Source organism: Xenopus tropicalis, chromosome 4, assembly GCF_000004195.4.
Source record: "Xenopus tropicalis strain Nigerian chromosome 4, UCB_Xtro_10.0, whole genome shotgun sequence".
Classification (NCBI taxonomy): Eukaryota; Metazoa; Chordata; class Amphibia; order Anura; family Pipidae; genus Xenopus; species Xenopus tropicalis.
The window spans coordinates 74,942,374-74,962,928 of NC_030680.2; the positions used below are offsets into that span (position 1 = coordinate 74,942,374).

Sequence of the window (20,555 nt, forward strand, 5' to 3'; positions counted from 1 at the left end):
GCCCCAGACCCTTCGCTTACGGGGGAGAGCCCTTCCTTTACTATTCATACGGTATACAAACAATTTGCTCATATGGCCACTGGATCTTGGAGCGCCTAGTCATCTAAACATATTGTGCTTTTAACTATTCCTTAAAGACACACAAGGATATTGAGCAACATGATACCTAATACTAATAATAACTTTACAGCATCAGCTGCAGTTATTAAAACAGCGATATGGCAATTTTCCCTGCTGGGAACTAATCACCTATATGCACATTATACATTTATATTATATGAGGGACCCCTCCAAATGCTGCGATTCCTTAATAAAATAAAATGTATTATATTTCTTTTGTTTCACATAGTTAATTATTATGCGGAGATACTCTGGACCTGCCGGCATATAGCCTTTACCTGGTGAGTTTGGTATGCCTTATGAATTTACGCACCGGGCAGGCCCCAAGTTTCTAAGGTGGGCAGTGTCAGACTGGGCAGCCGGGGTACTGGGAAAAAACCCAGTGGGCCCCCCAAGCCCCCCAGGAAGCTCCCACGATCCGCCGTCTCCCTCTCTTGACATGCCGAGTGCATTGGCGAGTCACTCCTAAACATCCATATCTTCACACCTCACACTTTAACTGCACTAATTAACATTTTGCCTTGCCAATAAATCTCTTTTTTATGACACAAGCATATGGCAAAGCTATTAAAAATCCTTCCCACTGAAGGTGCAGGAGATATATTACTGCAGGATTGGACTGGTGTGCCAGACTACAAGAAGATCTCCCAGTGGGCCCCAGCCAAGGACAATTCCAATCAACAATTTCTTATTTCATCCAAGGCCTACATAACATCTATATGTTTATAACTATATCTACATCTAATTTCTGTGAGAGTGTTTCCTTATTAGGTTCTCAATTAGGCCCTAGGAGGCCCAGTCGACACTGTATTGTTTAAATTTGTGTTTGTGTTTATGTGCTGCAAATCAAACGGGGAGCCCTCATCTGCACCAGGGTGATTCACTGCTAAAGAAGTCCCAGGAGTTTCAATGCAGCTAATTTTAAACAGAGCTGTGCACCAGAGTCCTGAATAATGTATGCCGATTCCAGGGGGTCATTTGTACCCTTCTGTTTTACAGAAAAGCATTAGCAGTATAGAAATGTCCTGCTTTTTTTTTTTTGCTTTTTTTTTAAAGATATATCAGAAGCTAGTCAGTGGATAACTGGTATTTTCCTTGGATTACATGCTGACAGAAGTTGTATAAGAGCAATATGAGAGAAATGTAACATAATGCCCTATGTAGTAGTATACGGCAGAAAGCAGCTTAGTGTTTAGTGTTTATAAATGAGCCCCAGAGTGGCTTTTATTTAAAGTCGGGACAAATACTATTGCATCCAGGCAATACTAACCCTCTCTGACAATTAAGACATATAAATGCCAATGATATGGGAAAACAACACATAGCATACCTCATGATAAATTCATGGCCATCGATATCCTTTCCATAGCTGGAGCCACGCAAGTTACCAGAGTTGCCAACAACTGCACAACGTCGACAAGTTAGGGGGTCTTGTTGCTGGTAGGGGTTTTGACCAGGGATGATTTGGAACAACTGAGAAAGGATCTCCGGAGTATTATGTGATCTGAATTGTGGCTGCAGCATCTAGACAGGGTACATACATAACAGAGGATTAAGAGCAACTCATTTACATAGTTAGCTAAATGAATCAAAAGTAGCCTGTCTCAGCATTTGCTCTCTTTAAATGTTTTTAAAAAAAGTGCCTGAACATATATGTATAATGCTGGAACGAGGAGAACAGTGCTGAGAAAATAAGTAATTTACTTATTATTATGACAATGAAACAAATGGTCCATGGGGGCCAAAACATTAGCTTTAAAGTGAGCTTTGTAGTTCTGCTGACATTCAAGCAAGAATTGCTAAATTGCTAAAGATTGCTAAAATACACAAAGGGAATCCCTGCTTATATAGAGTCTATAACTCTGCATTTTTTATTATTTAGGCTTAGCAACTGCTGTAAGAACATGCAGTAAAGATCCTTTCATTAAAATGTGCAAAGTGAAAACCTCTACTTTTAGTGATTGTCTAAAGGTGGCTAAAGGTGGCAATACATGCTACAATCACAATCCTTCCCACGACCAATGGTCATAAAAAAAGATCATTCATCCACTCTATTAATGTTAAGAGCTGAATCTTCAGATATGCAGGTAAAAGCAAAGCAAAGAAGTTCTTAAACCCGACTTTTTTGCCAACCTGACTGTCCCTTCTCAGCCTGTCAGTTATAGCTTCTAATGCTAACGGGCTACTGCTGCACAAATCCCTCATAGAGGAACATGAGGGATCAGATAGGTAATGCAAAAGCATTGGGCAAATACTTTTATGGCAAAATTATAAATAGCATGCAAAGACAATGTTATCATAAATGTAAAAAAGGGTCTAATTTCAGGTGTCAGTATCTCTTTAAGGAAAATCTACTCTAGTTCCATATAGATAAGTGATGAAGCAATAGGGCCATCTGATCAGATAATAGTGGTTATATGAAGGAGAGCAACAGTGGCCATAAAATAATATGTTAGCATGCAATACTCTGACTGTGATAAGCCGGTTCAGCTAGTCAGTCAGACTAGTAGGACTGGAATCATGTAAAAAAAACAAGGCAGCAAGGGGCCTTACACAGAGCAAGACTGCTTGACTTTCTTGACCACATTGGATAACCATTTGCCCCTCAGTTCAAATCTTTGAAAGACCAACATGCTCTCTAATAAAAGTCAATTGTTATGCATTGGGTATTGTATGATATCCTGCGCAATGTGAAGCAAGTTACCTGGCTGACCAGCGGCAGCAGTGGCCACATGTTCAACATCACATTTGCCAGTTGTGATCTTTCTGCATATGGGCAACTGAAAAAGCACAATTGGCCCACTAGTTATTTAGGCAAACTACACATAAACCAATAGTGATTGGATTGCAAGGTAACCTGTGTTTGGTGGCATTTGTAGCTGTAAAATGCAAACCAAACAAAAACAAAAAACAAAACTACCTTTGTACAATATTGAAACATTTTTGAAACATTTTATTACAAAAATTACAGACAAAGGAAAAAGGAATCATTGGCGAGTATAGGTTGATGGGAATAAGAGGAGCAATGCAGACTGCATTTTCTATTACTTTTAAAAGGAGAATACATTAAATAAACAGTCACCTTCCATATGCCAACATTAAGGGCTCTGGCACACGGGGAGATTAGTCGCCCGTGACAAAACTCCCTGTTCGCGGGCGACTAATCTCCCCGAGTTGCCATCACCTGCCATCCCACCGGCGAAAGTGTAAGTCGCCGGTGGGATGGCACACGCTGCGGTGCGATTTCGGCAATCGCCAAAAAAGCCTCGTGAGGCAACTTCAGCGATTTACCGAGATCGCGCCGCCGCGTGTGCCATCCCACCGGCGACTTACACTTTTGCCGGTGGGATGGCAGGTGATGGCAACTCGGGGAGATTAGTCGCCCGCGAACAGGGAGTTTTGTCGCGGGCGACTAATCTCCCCGTGTGCCAGAGCCCTAATGAACACATAGTTCAAAGAGCCAATTGCTTCTCTTGTGTTTTTTTTGTTTTGGTGGGTTTTTTTTTTAAATCTCACAAAGATATTCAAGGGGAAATTTGTATTTAACATGAAGAGGAACTGGTGATTTAGTGATAAAGTGGAATCACATGCTAAACGGCTTGTTTACTGATAAAATGATGGGTCTACCTCTTATGGGTGATGCCTAGGTCAAAATGTATTCAGATATAAAGACACTATATGACAGTAAAAGTCACTATATGCCATACAGTACCACAGTTCCACCTCTTTGCCAACATCACCCCCCCCCCCAACCACCTTTATTCCCATGGGCAAAAAGGGAGATGATTGGAGGCAATTTTGTGCATTCTGATGTCATGTTTTCATGGAAAAAACTTAAGCCAGGAAATGTGACGAAGGCCTTAGTAAGTTATGGCAACATTTAAAGTTTTAATGGACCTACTGAAAAGGGATGTACTTTAGAGTTTATGTTAGTGATAGCACAATGTGCTATTACGTGTGGCAACACACGAAACGCGTCAGGTCTGGATCTTTGGATAAAGCCTTTTTGAAGTTTTACAACCGCTGTCCTGGAGTCCGTTGAGTGCATGCCGGTGAGGTTTCTACACCTGATTTGAGGTCGTGTTTTCCCTTGCTGCGGGTCTGGGGCATTGCACCCGGGCCACTGAGAGGAAGCGGTGAGTGTATATCTAACCGTTCACAACTGCATGTAGTATACTAATTGCACTTATATGAAGACTGAATATCTACAGAGCGAGAGGTTCGGGGCATAAGCACCCGGACCTGTAGTCTAATTTGGTGAGCATTTGGCTTGTTATAAGAAACCATAAAATTTAAGTTTAAGCTTAAGGTTATAGTTCACCACTACACAAGCATATAAGTGAATAGGAACGACTGGGAGCCTCCAGACAAAACAGAGTGAAGTGATAGCACAATGTCATATAACATACCCTATTTCAATTATTTTTATCTCACTCTGAAGGGTTGACCATTTTTAAAGGAACAGTAACACGAAAAAATGAAAGTGTATAAAAGTAACTAAAATATAATGTGCTGCTGCCCTGCACTGGTAAAAGTTGTGTGTTTACTTCAGAAAGTCTACTATAATTTATATAAATAAGCTGCTGTGTAGCCATGGGGGCAGCCATTCAAAGGAGAAAAGGCACATAGCAGATAACAGATTAAACACCATTGTATCCTACAGAACTTATCTGTTATCTGCTATGTAACCTGTGCCTTTTCTCCTTTTTTCCAGCTTGAATGGCTGCCCCCATGGCTACACAGCAGCTTATTATATAAATTATAGTGTTACTGTAGCAAACACACCAGTTTTACCAGTGCAGGGCAACAGTGCATTATATTTTTATTACTTTAAAGCTCTTTCATTTTTTAGTGTTACTGTTCCTTTAAGAATAATATTCCAGTTTATCCAATGTAGAATACAAGGATATTCTACTCATTTTGAGCATATGTGAAGTTAACTCTATATCCTGAATCTATGTTTGTTTTAGTGCCTGCTCTGGGAACCATGAGGCTAAATAGCTTGTATGCAATGGTGTAACCTGGATATCCTGTTCCCCACTGCAAAAAAAAAAAAGACTCCTGTCTATGCCAAATTAATTTGCTCCGTCTGCCTCTGTGTGGGTGCAGGGCAGATAAGGGTCCTTACAGGGACCCCCACAGTCACAAGGTCTGCAAGTGATGTCACCGTTGGTAACTGTAAAGTCGTACATGGAAGCTTTTATTAGCTGCACTGATCTATTTTATTATTTTATTTACAATGATTTACTGTATTTAGATAACTCTAATATGGATTCAGCTTTGTGTGGATTTTCAGGTTTTGTAAACAATTAGAGCAGTTTGATCGTAATAGTGGTCAAAGTCCGAACCAAATCCTGGATCCTGAGCATACTTACAGACAACTGCTTCAGGATAAAGAAAAACATTTTGTTGGCAGCCTTTTCTTTAATTTTTTATTTTACTAAGAACTTTAAAGTGCAGCTTCCGTGTATTGTGCATTTATGCTCACAACCAGATGGCACGAAAAAATGTTGACCTAGTAAGCAATGTAATTATGGACTGGAATGGTAAAAAAATTGCAGAAAAACAAAAATCATCACTCTCATCACTGGACAGCCATATGTTATTGATTAAACTGCATTTTAAATGCATAGCATGTGAGCACTTCTATCTGCCCGTTGGTGAGAGTCCATTTGTCAAAAGCAACTTTTGTATTTTTTTTTTTTTAATAAGGATAAAGGAGAGGTGTAAAAAAAAAAAAAAAACACATACATAGCTACAAATTCATTCTGAGCAACTAACCAATCTACATCAATTAAAGGTAAACTAAACCTTATAAACAAATTTGACTTACTGCACCAAACTAAAAGGTTCAGAATATTATATATATATATATATATATATATATATACATACACATACACACAGTATATTGTATGGGGAGCTATTGGGGGCATCTTTGAAGACACAGATCTTCCCTGCTAAAGGACTGTGGCTGCCTTGGCTTGGTACAGAAAGAAGCATGTATAAAAAACATAATGTGCAACGTTTTAGGCTTCTTCTATCTCAAAGTTTAAGCATTGCCTATTGAACTAGCAATATGTAGCAAAGTCAGCTTTCCTCCAGCCAAAACAAGTCTGATTATCACATGGCTTCTGCTTTAAATAATTATTTTAAAATATATTTTGAAATCACTAGCAACTTGAACATATATTTGAAAGTTGGTTGATTACATTTTCTTTTCATTTTATTTTTTAGGTTGACAATCCCTTTAAGTAAAAAGTGCTATACACTAAAAGAAGGATGTTTCTGCCCTATAGAGTTTATAATTCAAATCATCGATGCAGATCACTTCCTATACATAAAGTGTGACAGTAAAAGATGGGTCAATCTCTTTGCTACACAAAACAAATTGACTTCTTGGCACAGAAAATATTGGTTCCACATAATATTTGCAGCACTTTTATTGTTTGTGCACTTTTGTAGGCAATTTACATTCCATTGCGTCACTTAAGTGGCAAGACAACATGTGGAGAAAGTTGGTCTTGTGGAATTTCAAGCAAGTTTGCTGAGCAGAACACAGCTGATAAATGACAATGTGACATAGGCTGCAGAACATTACAGCTGGTGGATACACTTGGGGGCCTATTTATTAAAGTATGTCAGATACGAATTACAAAACATTCATATTTGATCGTACTGTGCGTATTTTCTGCAACTTTCGTACTTTGTGACAAAATTTGTGCAAGAAATCGCATTGTCGTGCCGAGTACGAAAGTTTTGGATTCATTCAAGCTTCAGTATCATGACTTTCCTTGGGCCAGGTTGGAGCTGCAGAGTGCCATTGAGTCCTATGGAAAGCTTCCAAAATCATGCACAGAAGGATCAAAGTCAGAAAGGTTTTCCCACCGTTTACGATCGTTTGGATGAGAAAACTTTGTGACTTTCGGATCGCCAATACGATATTATCGTGACTGAATGTAAATCGCCGGTGGGATGGCATATGCCAATACGATATTATCGTGACTTGAATGTAAATCGACGGTGGGATGGCATATCTGGGACATTAGTCGCCCTCGACAAGGGAGATTTGTCGCAGGAGACTAACCTCCCGTCTGACACGGCCCTTAAAGTGGCTATTAGATATGATACAAAAGATAGTGTCATCTTCTCCAAAGTCTCTTGGTATGTGGGGGACAGTGTTTGCTTTTTGAAAGGGCAAAAGGCACAAATATTAGTTAGCAGAGTCTTGGCCACTGTATTCTCCCTCTCAATATGCCACAAAACTCCCTCTACAATGCAGTAAGTGGGAATCAATTAAAAGGCAGCCAAATGTATTTCTCTGTGATTCTCACCCGATACTGTACAGATATTTACACAAGAAACACATGAAGACCAAAAATGCTGCTACTTTTACATTGCTTCTGTTTGCTTCCTGCTTTGCAAATATCATGGGGTTGGTATAAATCTCTCCCATAGATAAGAAAAACTGCAGTACTTTTAACCACCCATATACTTTTTAAATTGTAAGCTCTTTTCAAATGTATATGTTCAGAGTATAAACCCATTTATTCTACAGCTCTGCTGAATATGTTGGCACTTTATAAATTTGTGATTATAATAATTATAATAGTGCCTATTGGTGGTATGAGACTACAAGCACAAATATCTACCTTGTCAGTGGTTTTTATTAATGTACACATTGAAAAGAACAATTCTTACTGAAGATCAATGAATATTTAGATAATTCTGTGTTGTCATCAACTCATTACCTTCCCACACCCAGGGTTCCCTCCCCAAACAAAGATTTTGGCGATCTTGGTAACCCACCAGATCTTTAAAGAACTCCAGAAAATAATGATTTTCGTTAACGTTTAAATAATCTGAAATATATCTCAGGCATCATATTTCTGTATAACAGTTCTTAAGAAGCATTTTAACTGTTGGGCCAATGTTTCATACAAATAACCTACAGCTGCCACTAAAGGTAATAGAAAAGTGGTAATACTCACCATCCACCAGTGCAGGACATCTGGAGACAGCTCTCTGTTCTCCAAGGTCCACACAGGCGAAACAGAAGCATCATAATGACTGTCAAACCATGCGGAGAATCCAGGTTGCCGCAAACACTGTCTGCATGAGCAAGTTTTAGGTAGACGAGGAGGTGGGGGCCGGTGTCTTACTCCAGGATAGCCTGGGATAAGCCTTACTGGGTGCCCATCAGCAGATGCCCAGCCAGTTAGCTCAGGATAGGCTGGGCCATCTGTGCCATTGTGAGAGTATGTGAAGAGCAGGGACATGATAAAGAGGAAGATGGAGGTAGTTAGTATCCATACTCGTAGGGTGCACCTCATTCTGACGTTAGCCATGAAGGGGTCCGTGTTAGAGGGCCCTGAAAATGTGTTCCACCTTTCCACAGCATGGACCTCCACCCTTCAGCAGTAGCGGGAGGAAGGAGCTACTATGAGCCCAAACTTCCAAAACTAGTCAAGCACACAAGAATGTTCATCTGGATGAGATACCAAAAAGCCTGAGGCTTATCAGTATCTAAAGTGAGGGCAAATAGGTATTTATTCTAAAATTTATACCGTCCATGTTGCAACAGATTTTCACTTTAGCCCATCAGGAAAGCCTCTTTCATCGGTTTGTGTGCCATCATTTTTATCCTCCTATAAAGGTACACAATATTTGTGCACAAAGAAAATTACTCCACGCTTTGTTGCTCACATCCTGCCCTGGTTGGTCAATTCATCATGAGCTGCTTCTCTTTACAGTTTAAATGGACACCACCAAACCTGAAAAAAAAAAGGAAATATGAACTGAAACAAGCAGATACTTCAGGTAATGAGAACCACTTTAGTACAAGATAAGGAGGACACAGCTGTAATGAATCCCTTCATGTGCTTAGGGCTGGGCTCCTGCAGTGTCTCAAATGCTTGGAAAGACTGCAACTTTAATTACTACTGACCTGTATCTTTCCATTCCTGCAGTCCAAAGCCTTTCTTATACACAGTATATATATATAGAATATTGATTAGAGGAAAGTCAACAGCATGGAAAAACTGTTATGCACAGAGAAAAAGGAGAAGGACAGAACAGCATCCTATAAGACCCGGGACAAAAAAAGAGAAGTCTGTAACCCTGCAGTGAAAACAGCAATGGCTTAGCTCTGTCAGAGAGAGAGAGACTGCATTCCTCATTCTGTGATAAGATGGTCATGTGACACTTAATCCTGCCCCCATTCCAAATGCCTCACATTAATGCTGCCGAGCTGTTCTGCATAAGCCCTAAGTGCTCAGTGAACATCTGTCCAACAGCAGGATTGATTGCAGCAGGAGAAACAGAAACTCAGGCCTTGAGCTGGACACCGAAGCAGCCAAGGGGTTAATGACTTTGGAACAGCCTGGGCAGTCAGCAGAGAGACTTTATAGTGAAAAGCAGTTCTGTGTAGAGAACCTGAGTACAACTAATCTGTACTAAGTGCCCTGAGATATACAACTCTGCTGAGTGTTCTGCTGTAGAAGACAAAAAATAAAAGCTTGATGGCGGTTTCTTGTATTTACACAAAATAGGGCTGACATCATTTCTGGAATAAAATACCAGCTTTTTGATTTTCGTAGTTTTCTTCCCTATAAGTATCATTGGCATTAAGCAAAATATTTTATTAGCTAGGTAGGAACTGGACAGATGAGCTCTGGGGCAAGCCATATGAGATCTCACACTTTAATGAATAAAATACAGATAATGAAAAAAAAAAAGCAATGCTCAAGGTACACCACAGACTAACATATTCTGCCTGTTTAAGGGCAGTCACAAAATGAAAAATGATTCACTTGTATTCCAGTAAGGTGAATTATAGGGGCAAAGCAAGTCAATCAAGGAGAGTCCTGGCACCAGGAAGATAGACAGCCCTTTCAAACAGGGTCAAACAGGACAAGTGGCAACCCTAGATTCCGACCATGAATGTAGCTTTTACTTTAGTTCATTCTGAACTGTACTTGACTCTTTGTATTGCTATACATTTTGGGTTCAAACTGTTCAGAAGACCAATGCCATGCACATGCACGATTTTTCATATTTGTACATTAGGATGTGTGGCAGATAAGGTGCTGTAATATGCAAGTTTTAAGGCAAGAAAAACTATATGCCAACCCATGTTCTGCTTAGCATGCAATATGAAAAGTGCTGCTGCTGGGGGTACTATCATAAAATGACTGCTAGCAAGGCATAAATAGGACATCCTAAAACATTCTCTGAAAGGAAGTTCTTTATTAAAGCCGTTTCCTTGGATGAATAGTCAATACCCCTCACAGATATCACGAGTAGGAGCACACTGCTTCTTGTATGACTGGGAAATAGTCTATCTTTGAAAGCACAGTGATGTTTAAGTGATATTTGCTCCATTCCCAATTTTGCCTATAATTGTACAGGTATAGGATACATCATCCAGAAACCCATTATACAGAAAGCTGCAAATTATAGGAAGGCCATCTCCTTACTTACTATGATTTCTCACTTGGGTGTCATTTATCGAGTTTTACTAGATGTCTTTAGCTCATTTATAGACTATAAAATAGTCTAAAGATCTTTGTAGTCATAGTAAGATATTATTTTGTTTCCAATTTTTTATATGCATTTGTAAAGAGTTCAGGCTGGGAATGTGTATACGGGGGTGGTTACGTCACTTAACTTGTTTTGCTATATACGGCTTTACATCACATCTATGGGTTTCCCGCCAAACACTGTATATATTGGTCACTACACACAGTAATGGTAACTTTGAGAAAGGCTGGTGTAATACTTGATTGATATAAACTCTGAATGATATAAGTCCTGCCTGAGCGGTTTCTTTTCGGGAAAATGCCAACCCAAGATATATATATATATATATATATATATATATATATATATATATATATATATGATAATCCCAGTCTTGTCTACTGGTCACAAAAGTTGTCAGGGCCAATCATTTCATGCAATTTGTTAATTTTAAAGCAAACTGTAAAATTCTTTCCTTGCACTTAAAACAGGCTAAACCTATACCATAAGTGATATTTTTCTCTTCAAACTGATAATATGCCTGAAATCTGTAACATTTCATTTAATATATATTATTTTGTTATATCCTGAACATATAGCATATGTACAGTATCTTTTTAAGATTTAAGATAATGATGTAAAATGTCACTTTGTCATGTTCAGGGCTGTGTGCCAGAGGGACGAGGCACAGTACCGTGCGCATTAGAGGTCAGAGTAAGAGGAGTTAAGCCCTCAGCAGGACTGGATGTAGCTGCAGGACCCCTCCTCATTCGCCTGATGATGGATAACTACTGTCTGCGCAGCTCACAAGATAAAGAGCCTGTGAAAGCCAAAGTGGCATGAGCGGAGCATAAAAAAACCAGCATGCTAACACAGCGCTCACAGACCTTGCCTATTATCAGCCAATCTGAAACATACAGATAAGGAAGAAATTGGCAGTACATGGCATCACCCATCTCTGCTCACGAACCTACCATAGAACATCAGCAGCAAAGAAATACAAAAAAAATACACTAACAGGATAAGTTAGTAGATAGACACGTGCCACTGCAGATTCGTTCAACTGTTCAACTGCTTCCCATGTCTTTAGTTTACAAACTCTTGCTTACAGGCACCCTGAATCTTACAATTACAAAAAAAAAAAAAAAAAAATTTTTTTTTTTTAATATTTGTTAAGTGTACCTTAACTTGCTGTCACTATATAAATAAATATAACAAGAGAGAGCTCTTTTTTCAATGTTTGCAGGTTATTTTGGGCAGAATCTATCCCCTCAATTTCACACATTACTCTGTTCTAAAGCTGCCTTTAAATGAGGCAGACGACTTCCAAGCGGCAACATTTGCAGCCTACTGGTTGCTGTAGGATGGCTTCCCCAGTTGATATCAGGAAGGCTACAAATCCTACCAGGGGAGTACTATGCTGGGCAGTAGATGAAATTTCTACCTGATCTTTGGCTCATCTGAATAGATTAGACTTAACATGCTTCAACTCAATATAAAAAAATATAAAAAAAAGTTCCTTTTTAATTCAATAAATCATCTAACAGATTTAATGTATAAATGCTAATTAACAAGATTAATCAAAAGAATGCTTGGGACCTGGTGTTTTCCTGATAAGAGGTCTTCCAGTAAGCACGCCACAAAGGCCCGGGCCTAGGGCGCCACAAACACAGGGGCGGCATGCAAATTTAAAAATTTTGCTCCCATAAGGAGCAATGGGGACATCTCCCCACTGCTCCGTATGGGAGTTCTTAGTTTGGCGCATGTGCATTAGCGCTTGGGGGGGGATGCGCGTTCTCATGGCAGGAGGGCAACGAATGGGGGCGGCCTTGGGGCGCCCCGAGTAGAAATCCGGCGCTGCCAGTAAGTATTCTAAAGATCATTTAAACATTAAGGGCAGGGGTACACAGGGAGATTAGTCGCCTACTGGCTAGAATGTAAACCGCCGGTGGGATGGCATACACGTCGTGCAATGTCCCACAGTCGCCCAAAGTTGTCTTCAGAGGAAATTTCGGGCAAATATGGGACATCACAGTGACGCGTATGCCATCCCACCGGCGATTTACATTCTAGCCAGTGGGATGTCATTGCGGGGAGATTAGTCGCCCCCGACAATGGAGATTTGTTGCGGTGCAACTAATCTCCCTGTGTACCCCTGCCCTAAATAAAAGTAATAGGTTTGTTTGCCTCCAATCCAATAAAGATTCATTATATCTTAGGTGGAATAAAGTGCTGTTTTATTATGACAGAGAAAAAGAAAATTAAATTTTTAAAAAATCTGAGATAAGGGTTTTTGGAAAAGCAATCCTATACCTGTACATGAGGCAGAATATACAGGCTATCTAGCAGCTACTGAACAGTAATTAGCACAGTATCAAGCATGTTCTGCTTGGTAAACAGCAAACTACTATACATGCATTCTATTGGTTAGTAAACCAAAAGATATTATGTTGGAGGATGCTCTAATAAAAAGATATTGCTTCAAAAACCAGTCCCATGTATGGAACTACAATAATCCTGAACATGTAACTATTAATAAAACCATTACCCATGTGAATCTTACAGCACAGAAGGAGAGAGAGAGACAGAAGAGTGATGACAGACATGGGGAAATGTATCAAACGTTTTAGTAGAGACAAGGCAAATTAGCAGTTTAGCTCAGATTAACAGCAAAGGTGTTAAGTAAATGCCAATTTGCAGAGCGACAGACAGATCTGACTTGTCATTCACTCTTCTGACAGCCAAAACCCAAAAGCCTCTTTAAAACAGAAGGCTGTAACATTAAAAAGCCAATCTTTGGCCCTGAAATGTTTTGTAACAACGATCAATAACAAAAGACTGCGAACGTGGCATGGATACAGGGACTGCCATATTTCCAAATGACAAGTCAAGTAAAAAGTAAATGTAAAACATGGACCCTGCTTGCACATGCGCAGTTTAATCAGATTTCCTGCTACCTCCAACTGCACATGCGCAAGCAGGTTCTTATCGGCAGAGAGACCTGAAGTGTCTTCAGTTGGTAAGATGATGTTGGGCAGGTACACTGCTGCGCTACTCTGCATTTTTAGCTAGGGGTTAGTGATAGGGACAGTGCTTAAACATAGGAACTATGCAATAAGGGAGAGGTGAGGGGGGTCAAGGCAGTGATAATTAAGGGGGCTTTTAGCGCCCGGGCGTATAAATTGTCAAGGACCAACCCTCAATCCAAACAAACTCAGAGCTGTAATTCCTTTTCTCAGAATTGCAGAGGGTAGAGACTTGTCCAGTTGTTACATACTTTTAATGGGAACATGTATAAACTGTATGCTGGAAAATAAATGATAAGCTCCATTGAAGCACGGATCGATGTGAATGCTTAATTTCTATATACCCTTGCGGAATATATGTCAGTTTGCCCAGGAGCAGTAACCCAAACATCCTATTATGTATATTTATTACATATGGAGGATAGAATTTAGAATTATTTTCTTATAATGGACTCTATGGGACATGACCCTTAAAACCAAATTTTTTGGATAACAGGTTTCCAGATAAAGGATCCCTTACATCACCCTAAAGCTGCATGTTGGGGAAAAGTTACAAATGCACAGAATCCAGAATTTGGCTGATGCTCAGCATTTTTTTTCTTGTACTGAATTCAACATCAGATAAAAATAAAACAAACTCTCAAAGTCTGTTTTCTGGCATCAGGGATCATGTAGCAATTTTAGTTCCAGGCTGAAAATAAGCAGAATAGAACAACAATTTCTAACTTATTAAAAAGTTGTTTGTAATAGGTCTATCCATGTCATTAAGAGTTAAAGGGATTCTGTCATAATTTTTATGGTATAGTTTTTGCTACTATATTACACTGTTCACATTGCAAATAATTCATTCTACCATTTTACATTTTATTTTTGAACCAACAATTGTATTTTTTTTTAGCTGTAATATTTGTGTGTAGGCAGGCATCTCACTCAGTGCATTGTGTCTAATCCTGAGCTTCCAGAAGGAGCCAGCGCTACACAAATAACCTACTGTTTCTCCTACTAAATGTACCTGGGGAAGTCATGAGCCTGACTTGGATTTTTACTATTGCATGCTATTTTCATATCTACCACTAGGTGGGGCATGGAAGCATTTTTAGCAATGCAGGTGTCAGGGAGCCATTATCTTGCTACATTCCTATCACTCCAACTTGCATTGCAGGAGTACATTTATCAGCACAAGTCACATGATTGAGGGCACCTGGGAAACTAAGAATATGTCTAGCCCATGTCAAATTTCCAAATTAAATATAAAAAAAAGTCTTTTGTTTTTGCTTTTGAAAAACGGATTTCAGTGCAAGTTTCTACAGAAGTAGCGCTATTTTGCAAAAGACATGTCTTCTTGTTCCCTTTAAAAGGACATGTAAAGCCTACATTTACCTACAATGTATATCAGTTGAGCACATTTCCCCCACCCAAATGGCATCATTTGTACTACATATATTCCCTCCACCTGCCAGCACCATCACATTTTCCTAAAGCAAATAGCAGCTTTCACCCAGTGGCCATTTTTCCCCTGATACATAATCAGATACATTTAAATCTGCAAACAGCATACACACACACAGACCCTTATTCAGCATACATTTCATCAATAACACAGGCACAACTGTCTTTGATAAAAGTTCTGCTTTGTTTGAGCTGAGCTAAGGAGAGGAGGTTAAGAGAAAAAACTGAAGCAGACAGCTAGAGTTGAGTTTCTATGGGAACCAGCAATGCACATTCTTCACTGGCTGCTAGACTGGAGGGCGTGTTTAGTAATCTGAGTTTAGAACAACTGAGCATGCCCACAAGCCAACAGCCAAAGCAAATTCCTGAGGGAGGGGGCCCGAGTGGGTTACAGGAGAAGAAGGAAATCTAAGTGATTAAGGGGATGCTGCAGCCTTACTATTAACAACCAGTGTGGCAGGTATTGAAAGATTTCAAAGAGGCTGTTCACTGATTACATTTTTGTGTGTGGGGTTTACATGTCCTTTAATATAAATGAAAGTAAAAACAATTCTAAATAGATGTTCAAGAGAAACTGAAAATATGCCTAAAATAGGTTTATCTCTACCCTAATAAAAGTTAATTCAAAATAGGTTAAAAATACTCCTTAAAGAAAAAAGAAATGCTTGAAAGCTGCTGAACATGCCAAACATGTTGACAGATGAACGGTGACACGAACTAACCCCCCACTAACAAAACTATCAATACAAGTCCTAAATCCCAATGTGTATTGATAACCTATATCTTCACCAACTAAACAAGCTGCAGAGGCCTTGCTCACACCTCATTTGTCTCTCCCAAAGTTACATTTAGAATCGATAATGTTTAAATATGGCATTTTCCTTGACGCATACAATTCCTAAAGTTGTGGCACCTTTGGATTAAACACAGGCCCGGCTTTGTGGCGAGGCCACAAAGGCCCGGCCTAGGGCAGAAGGAATTTAGGGGGGGCACGCCCCCCAGCCACACCGGAATATTTTGCCCGCATACGGAGCTATAGGGAGAAGATGCAGAAACTTTAGCGCGACTTCTCCCCCACTACTCCGTATGACTTAATTTGTACAGAACTGAAACCAGGTTATCCAGAAATTTGGATATTGGATCTTTCTTTATAATGCTGTAACAGTGTCTTGTACTTGATGCAAGCTAAAATAGCATACATTTAGGTTGATGGCAAAACAACTTTAAAATTTACTACATGTTTAAACATTAAAGAACAGGGCACCCAGAACATTCCCATACAATAAATCATTTAGCTATGATAGGGTTCCCTGCATTACTATGCTGCATAACTATGATAGTTACAGGGTTCACTGTGTTAGGCCTGGAATATTCATTGCATGCCAGCGAGAGTGCAAGCTCCTGTTTTCTTTTTAAGGAGATAATATCCCAATATCTTTTGTACTACCTCAGTTTACACATCTGTAGAACAGTAAATTTTAATTTCTCTGCATTACCAAACTATTCATTGTGGAGAATGAGCCTTGTGACCTCTATACCCCTTCTATCTGCTATTATAACCCTCAAATGCAGAGGACAGAAGCTTTTATCTTGTTCCCTTTATAGCATTGCTGTGCTGCAGTGAGAGAGAGGGTCTGATAGGTCATATCAAGACTGCAAAAGAGAATGGGTTTTTGTTCCATATGCTCACTTTACAGCAAGCAATGAAAGAAAAGCAGTGCAGATGGAGACAAAAATAAACACTACTAAATGATTTATAAAGTGGAAAAATAGAACAGTCCTTACAAGCCTCTATATAAAAAAAAAAAAAAAAATCTAAAATGGAAAATATATATTGAAGCTGATTGATGATTTAATAACCTCTCTTATCTCATCAAATGGCAGAACTAGAAAGCCATGTCCCTTGGGTTTATTTGTCCCATTTTCTTATGCATATTATTTTTCAATTTTCCCATAATTTACATGTTCTAAAAAAAAAGATAAACTAGATTCAGTTTCTCCTTAAAATTATTTATTTATTTATTTTTAACTTTTAACACAGGGCTGTGTCACACCCAAAACAGAGGCTTCAAGTCTAAGGACATTTTGTGAGCCACCAATAGTTGAACCAATGAGGTTGTGTAGTGTGGTGCTGATGTAAAAAGCCTTGCTCAGGCACTGACCCTATTACAGCATTCACATACAGGATAATGCCCACCCCCACTCAACAGAAAAACTGAACAAGAAAAGAGAAAGAGAGAAGCTGCAGACTCATCAAAATACTTATAATCAATGAAGCCGTGCTGATGACTCCCAATTAAGACATTGGTGCAACTCTGAAGTGTTCAACACCGTTAACAACAATTACAGACAACATTCTGGTCTATCTGGCTGATCCAGTGGACTTAACCACAATGCAAGCATTTGGCCAGTATTCAGGGCTAAAAATGAACTTCACAATCACAATTATACACCATTGCCCCCAAGCCAACTACCTCCCAAAATACAGCTAAGTTAAGGTCATTCAAGTACCTGGGAATTCATGTCCATCCAGACCCCCAACAATTCTAGCTCAACCTGGTCCCCTAACAAAATCCTTAGCCCTGATCTCAATCTTTCTCTAACCCTGTGGAAAATAAAAATGACATACCTTTCTAATTTCTATTTGTCATCCCATGCTCAAAGTTCAATAAATGTATCATACCTTTACTTTGAAGAAATAACCCTAATTTTTCCTGAGAATGACTGATACCTCCCCACATCTATTTCTATTATCGAGTATCCCAAGTTCACTATTTCACTGGTGTTTTTTCCCCAAAACCTTCAAATACAAATATGCCCAACTGTGCCTCTATTCTTCATTCCATGGATGGTCTTGGTAACTATCCTTACAGACACATTAATAATATGAACATGCTCCTCAATACCCTAAAAACCCTGCGCAGAGTATGGGTCACTGTCCTCAAGTTATTAGGACATCCACTACCCCACTTATCACCTAACTTGCCATTGTGTGCAACTCACTTCTTACACACCTCAGAAATCTCTCAGACTTTATAAAATGGGTATGAATTGGCATTAAAAAAAATATATCAGATCTTTTAATGAATGCTTGTTTACCTACCTAACAGGAATTACAAGACAAACTGTCAAGATTAGAGAGGGGCAATTCTTTGGATTCCTACAATGCAGTTTAACACTCTCACACCTTACCTGGTCTCTTTAAATCTAGAAGAAACCCTTCATTCCACTACTTCTCTTAAGCTTCTCTAAGGCTAATGCCACATGTAGCGTATTCTTGGCAAGCTGAAAAATGCTTGCCGAGAAGACACCCCTTCACTTGATCCCTTTGACAGAGTTTACCATCTTTGGGCAGAAGCCATCCCAGGCCTAAGGCTAATGCCACGGGTAGTGTATTTTCGGCAAGCCGAAAAAACACTTGCCGAGAATCCGCCCCTACGCTTTCAAATCCTCCTACCTGTGCCTGCACCTGAAATCAAGAAGATTTGGTGATTTGTTGAAAAACAGAAGGGAGGGAGTAGGAAAGGCATAATCTGATGAATAAGTATAAAGCATGTAGGAAATCTGCTGTAAGTAGTTCTTTCAATAAAGCAGATCACTGCTGAGTCAACCAGAAGGACGGAGACCTGCGATTCTGCAGAAAAAAATAATGACTACCACATACCAAATGAAGCCAACACACACCACAAATCCTGCTGCACACAAAAAAAAATATTTGTGAAAACATTATTTAACATTTATTCTGAACCTCCCACCCAAAATTAGAAGTCAAAATTGTACCACTAGAAATTTGATGTCTGCTGACGCAAAACAAGTGACCCCATGCTTGCAATTTCACTTATTGTATATAGTTAATCTGACAGCTACTTATGTAGCTACATTCATTGGTTTCAATAGTAGAGGTCATTTGATATGCGAGTCAAAACGTATTGGGGATAGACTCCCCTTGGTCTAAGACACTAACTTGCTGCAAAGTTAATTGGAAGCAATGACCTATTAGTAAGGTTCAATGATGCAATTTTGCAACACAGCACCTTGACCTGCTGCAGTTACTTCACTGACATGTTGTCAGAGCTAAGCACTCAGTGACTGGCCCCAGAGGTCAGTTTGCAATGACTAACACTGTGCAGCATACATATGTTTAGCAGTACACAAGATCTAATCCAATAGCCTGATCCTGCAAGGTCAATAATGAACAACAGCTCACACTCAGGGAAAGATAAATTGCTAAAAAAAACAAAACATACTTCTCTTTAAAAGTTACAGTTATTTAGGACTGGCACAGAATATTCACCGATGCAGGTAGTAAAAACTGCAGATCTAGTGTTCCACTATGCAAAATGTACAGTACATGCAATTAAGACAGGGGAGTTTCTAAAAAAGCAAATAAGTGCAAAACTGCTACAAAAAAATGAAGGCAAGAACAAGAGGGAAAAGCATATGTATACAATTATAATCCAGCCAATGGATAGAAGGTATGTTAAACAACTGTACAAATAAAAAATTTTTTTGTTTTTTGCATCTAAGACCTGTGTGTGCGGCATATTCTTTCTAGTTATATATCTAAATATAGCTATATATATATATTTATGTTATTTATATAACCTGTCTAACTGCTAGGAGGTGCAGAGGAAGGCAAAGAAACAACCCATCTGAAGCCTCCTAAATTTGCCTCAGAACGGCAAAAAATTCTTTCCTGAATCCAAAATGGCTATCTGGCCAGTCCCTCAACTTGTACAAGTTATTTTTAATAACACTGTTAACTGGGGGAAACAATAATTTTTTTTGGGTGGGAGGGACAATAAAAAAGAAGGTTCCATTTAGATGTTCAATTAGGGGCCTGTACATTTTTATATATTAGGTGCATAACCTTATATTTATCAACTTTAAATCTCATCTGCCACTTAGCTGCCCAGATTGCCAGTTTGTCAAGATCCTGCTGCAAGGATGCCACATCCTGGATGGAATTAATTTCCCTGCATAGTTTTGTGTTATCTGCAAACACTGATACATTACATACAATACTCTCCACTGAATCATTAATAAACAAGTTAAATAAAAGTCGACCCAATACAAAACCCTGTGGGACCCCATTAAGAACTGTACTTCAAGAAGAAAATGTACTATTAACAACTACCCTCTGTACACAATCCTGTAGCCAGGTTCCTATCCAAGTACAAACAACATTACTAGGACCTGCATACCTTTAGAAAGCAGTAATTTGTGGGGTACTGCAGAATACACTGAAAATAAATTGACAGCAATAAATCACACATAATAAGTGCAATTTCACCAAAGTAAAACCCAATGATCAACCAGCCTTATGTGCCAATGCCCTTACTATTGTTAATGAGGAACTTATGCAAATTCCTGTCTGCCACCCTGTATTAATTAGGGGATGCCTTTTACCAACAAGCAGAATAGCTTCCCTGAAACAAC

At 39.2% G+C, this 20,555-nt stretch overlaps 1 protein-coding gene across 3 annotated transcripts in view; it reads right to left on the minus strand.

Moving 5' to 3' along the window:
- The window catches only part of st3gal2.1 (ST3 beta-galactoside alpha-2,3-sialyltransferase 2, gene 1), a 34,985-nt gene that overhangs the window by 9,570 nt on the left and 4,860 nt on the right, over positions 1–20,555 (minus strand). For 2 of the 3 annotated variants that reach the window (XM_002931660.5, XM_004914049.3), the window contains exons 2-3: positions 8,112–8,894; positions 1,451–1,644 (exon numbers count right to left, since the gene is read on the minus strand). In XM_002931660.5, the coding sequence (XP_002931706.1) occupies positions 1,451–1,644; positions 8,112–8,468 (551 nt within the window). In that variant the 5' untranslated portion in view covers positions 8,469–8,894. Of the gene's footprint in view, positions 1–1,450; positions 1,645–8,111; positions 8,895–9,067; positions 9,249–20,555 lie in introns of those variants that run through there. The other variant, XM_004914050.4, reaches the window with a different exon arrangement.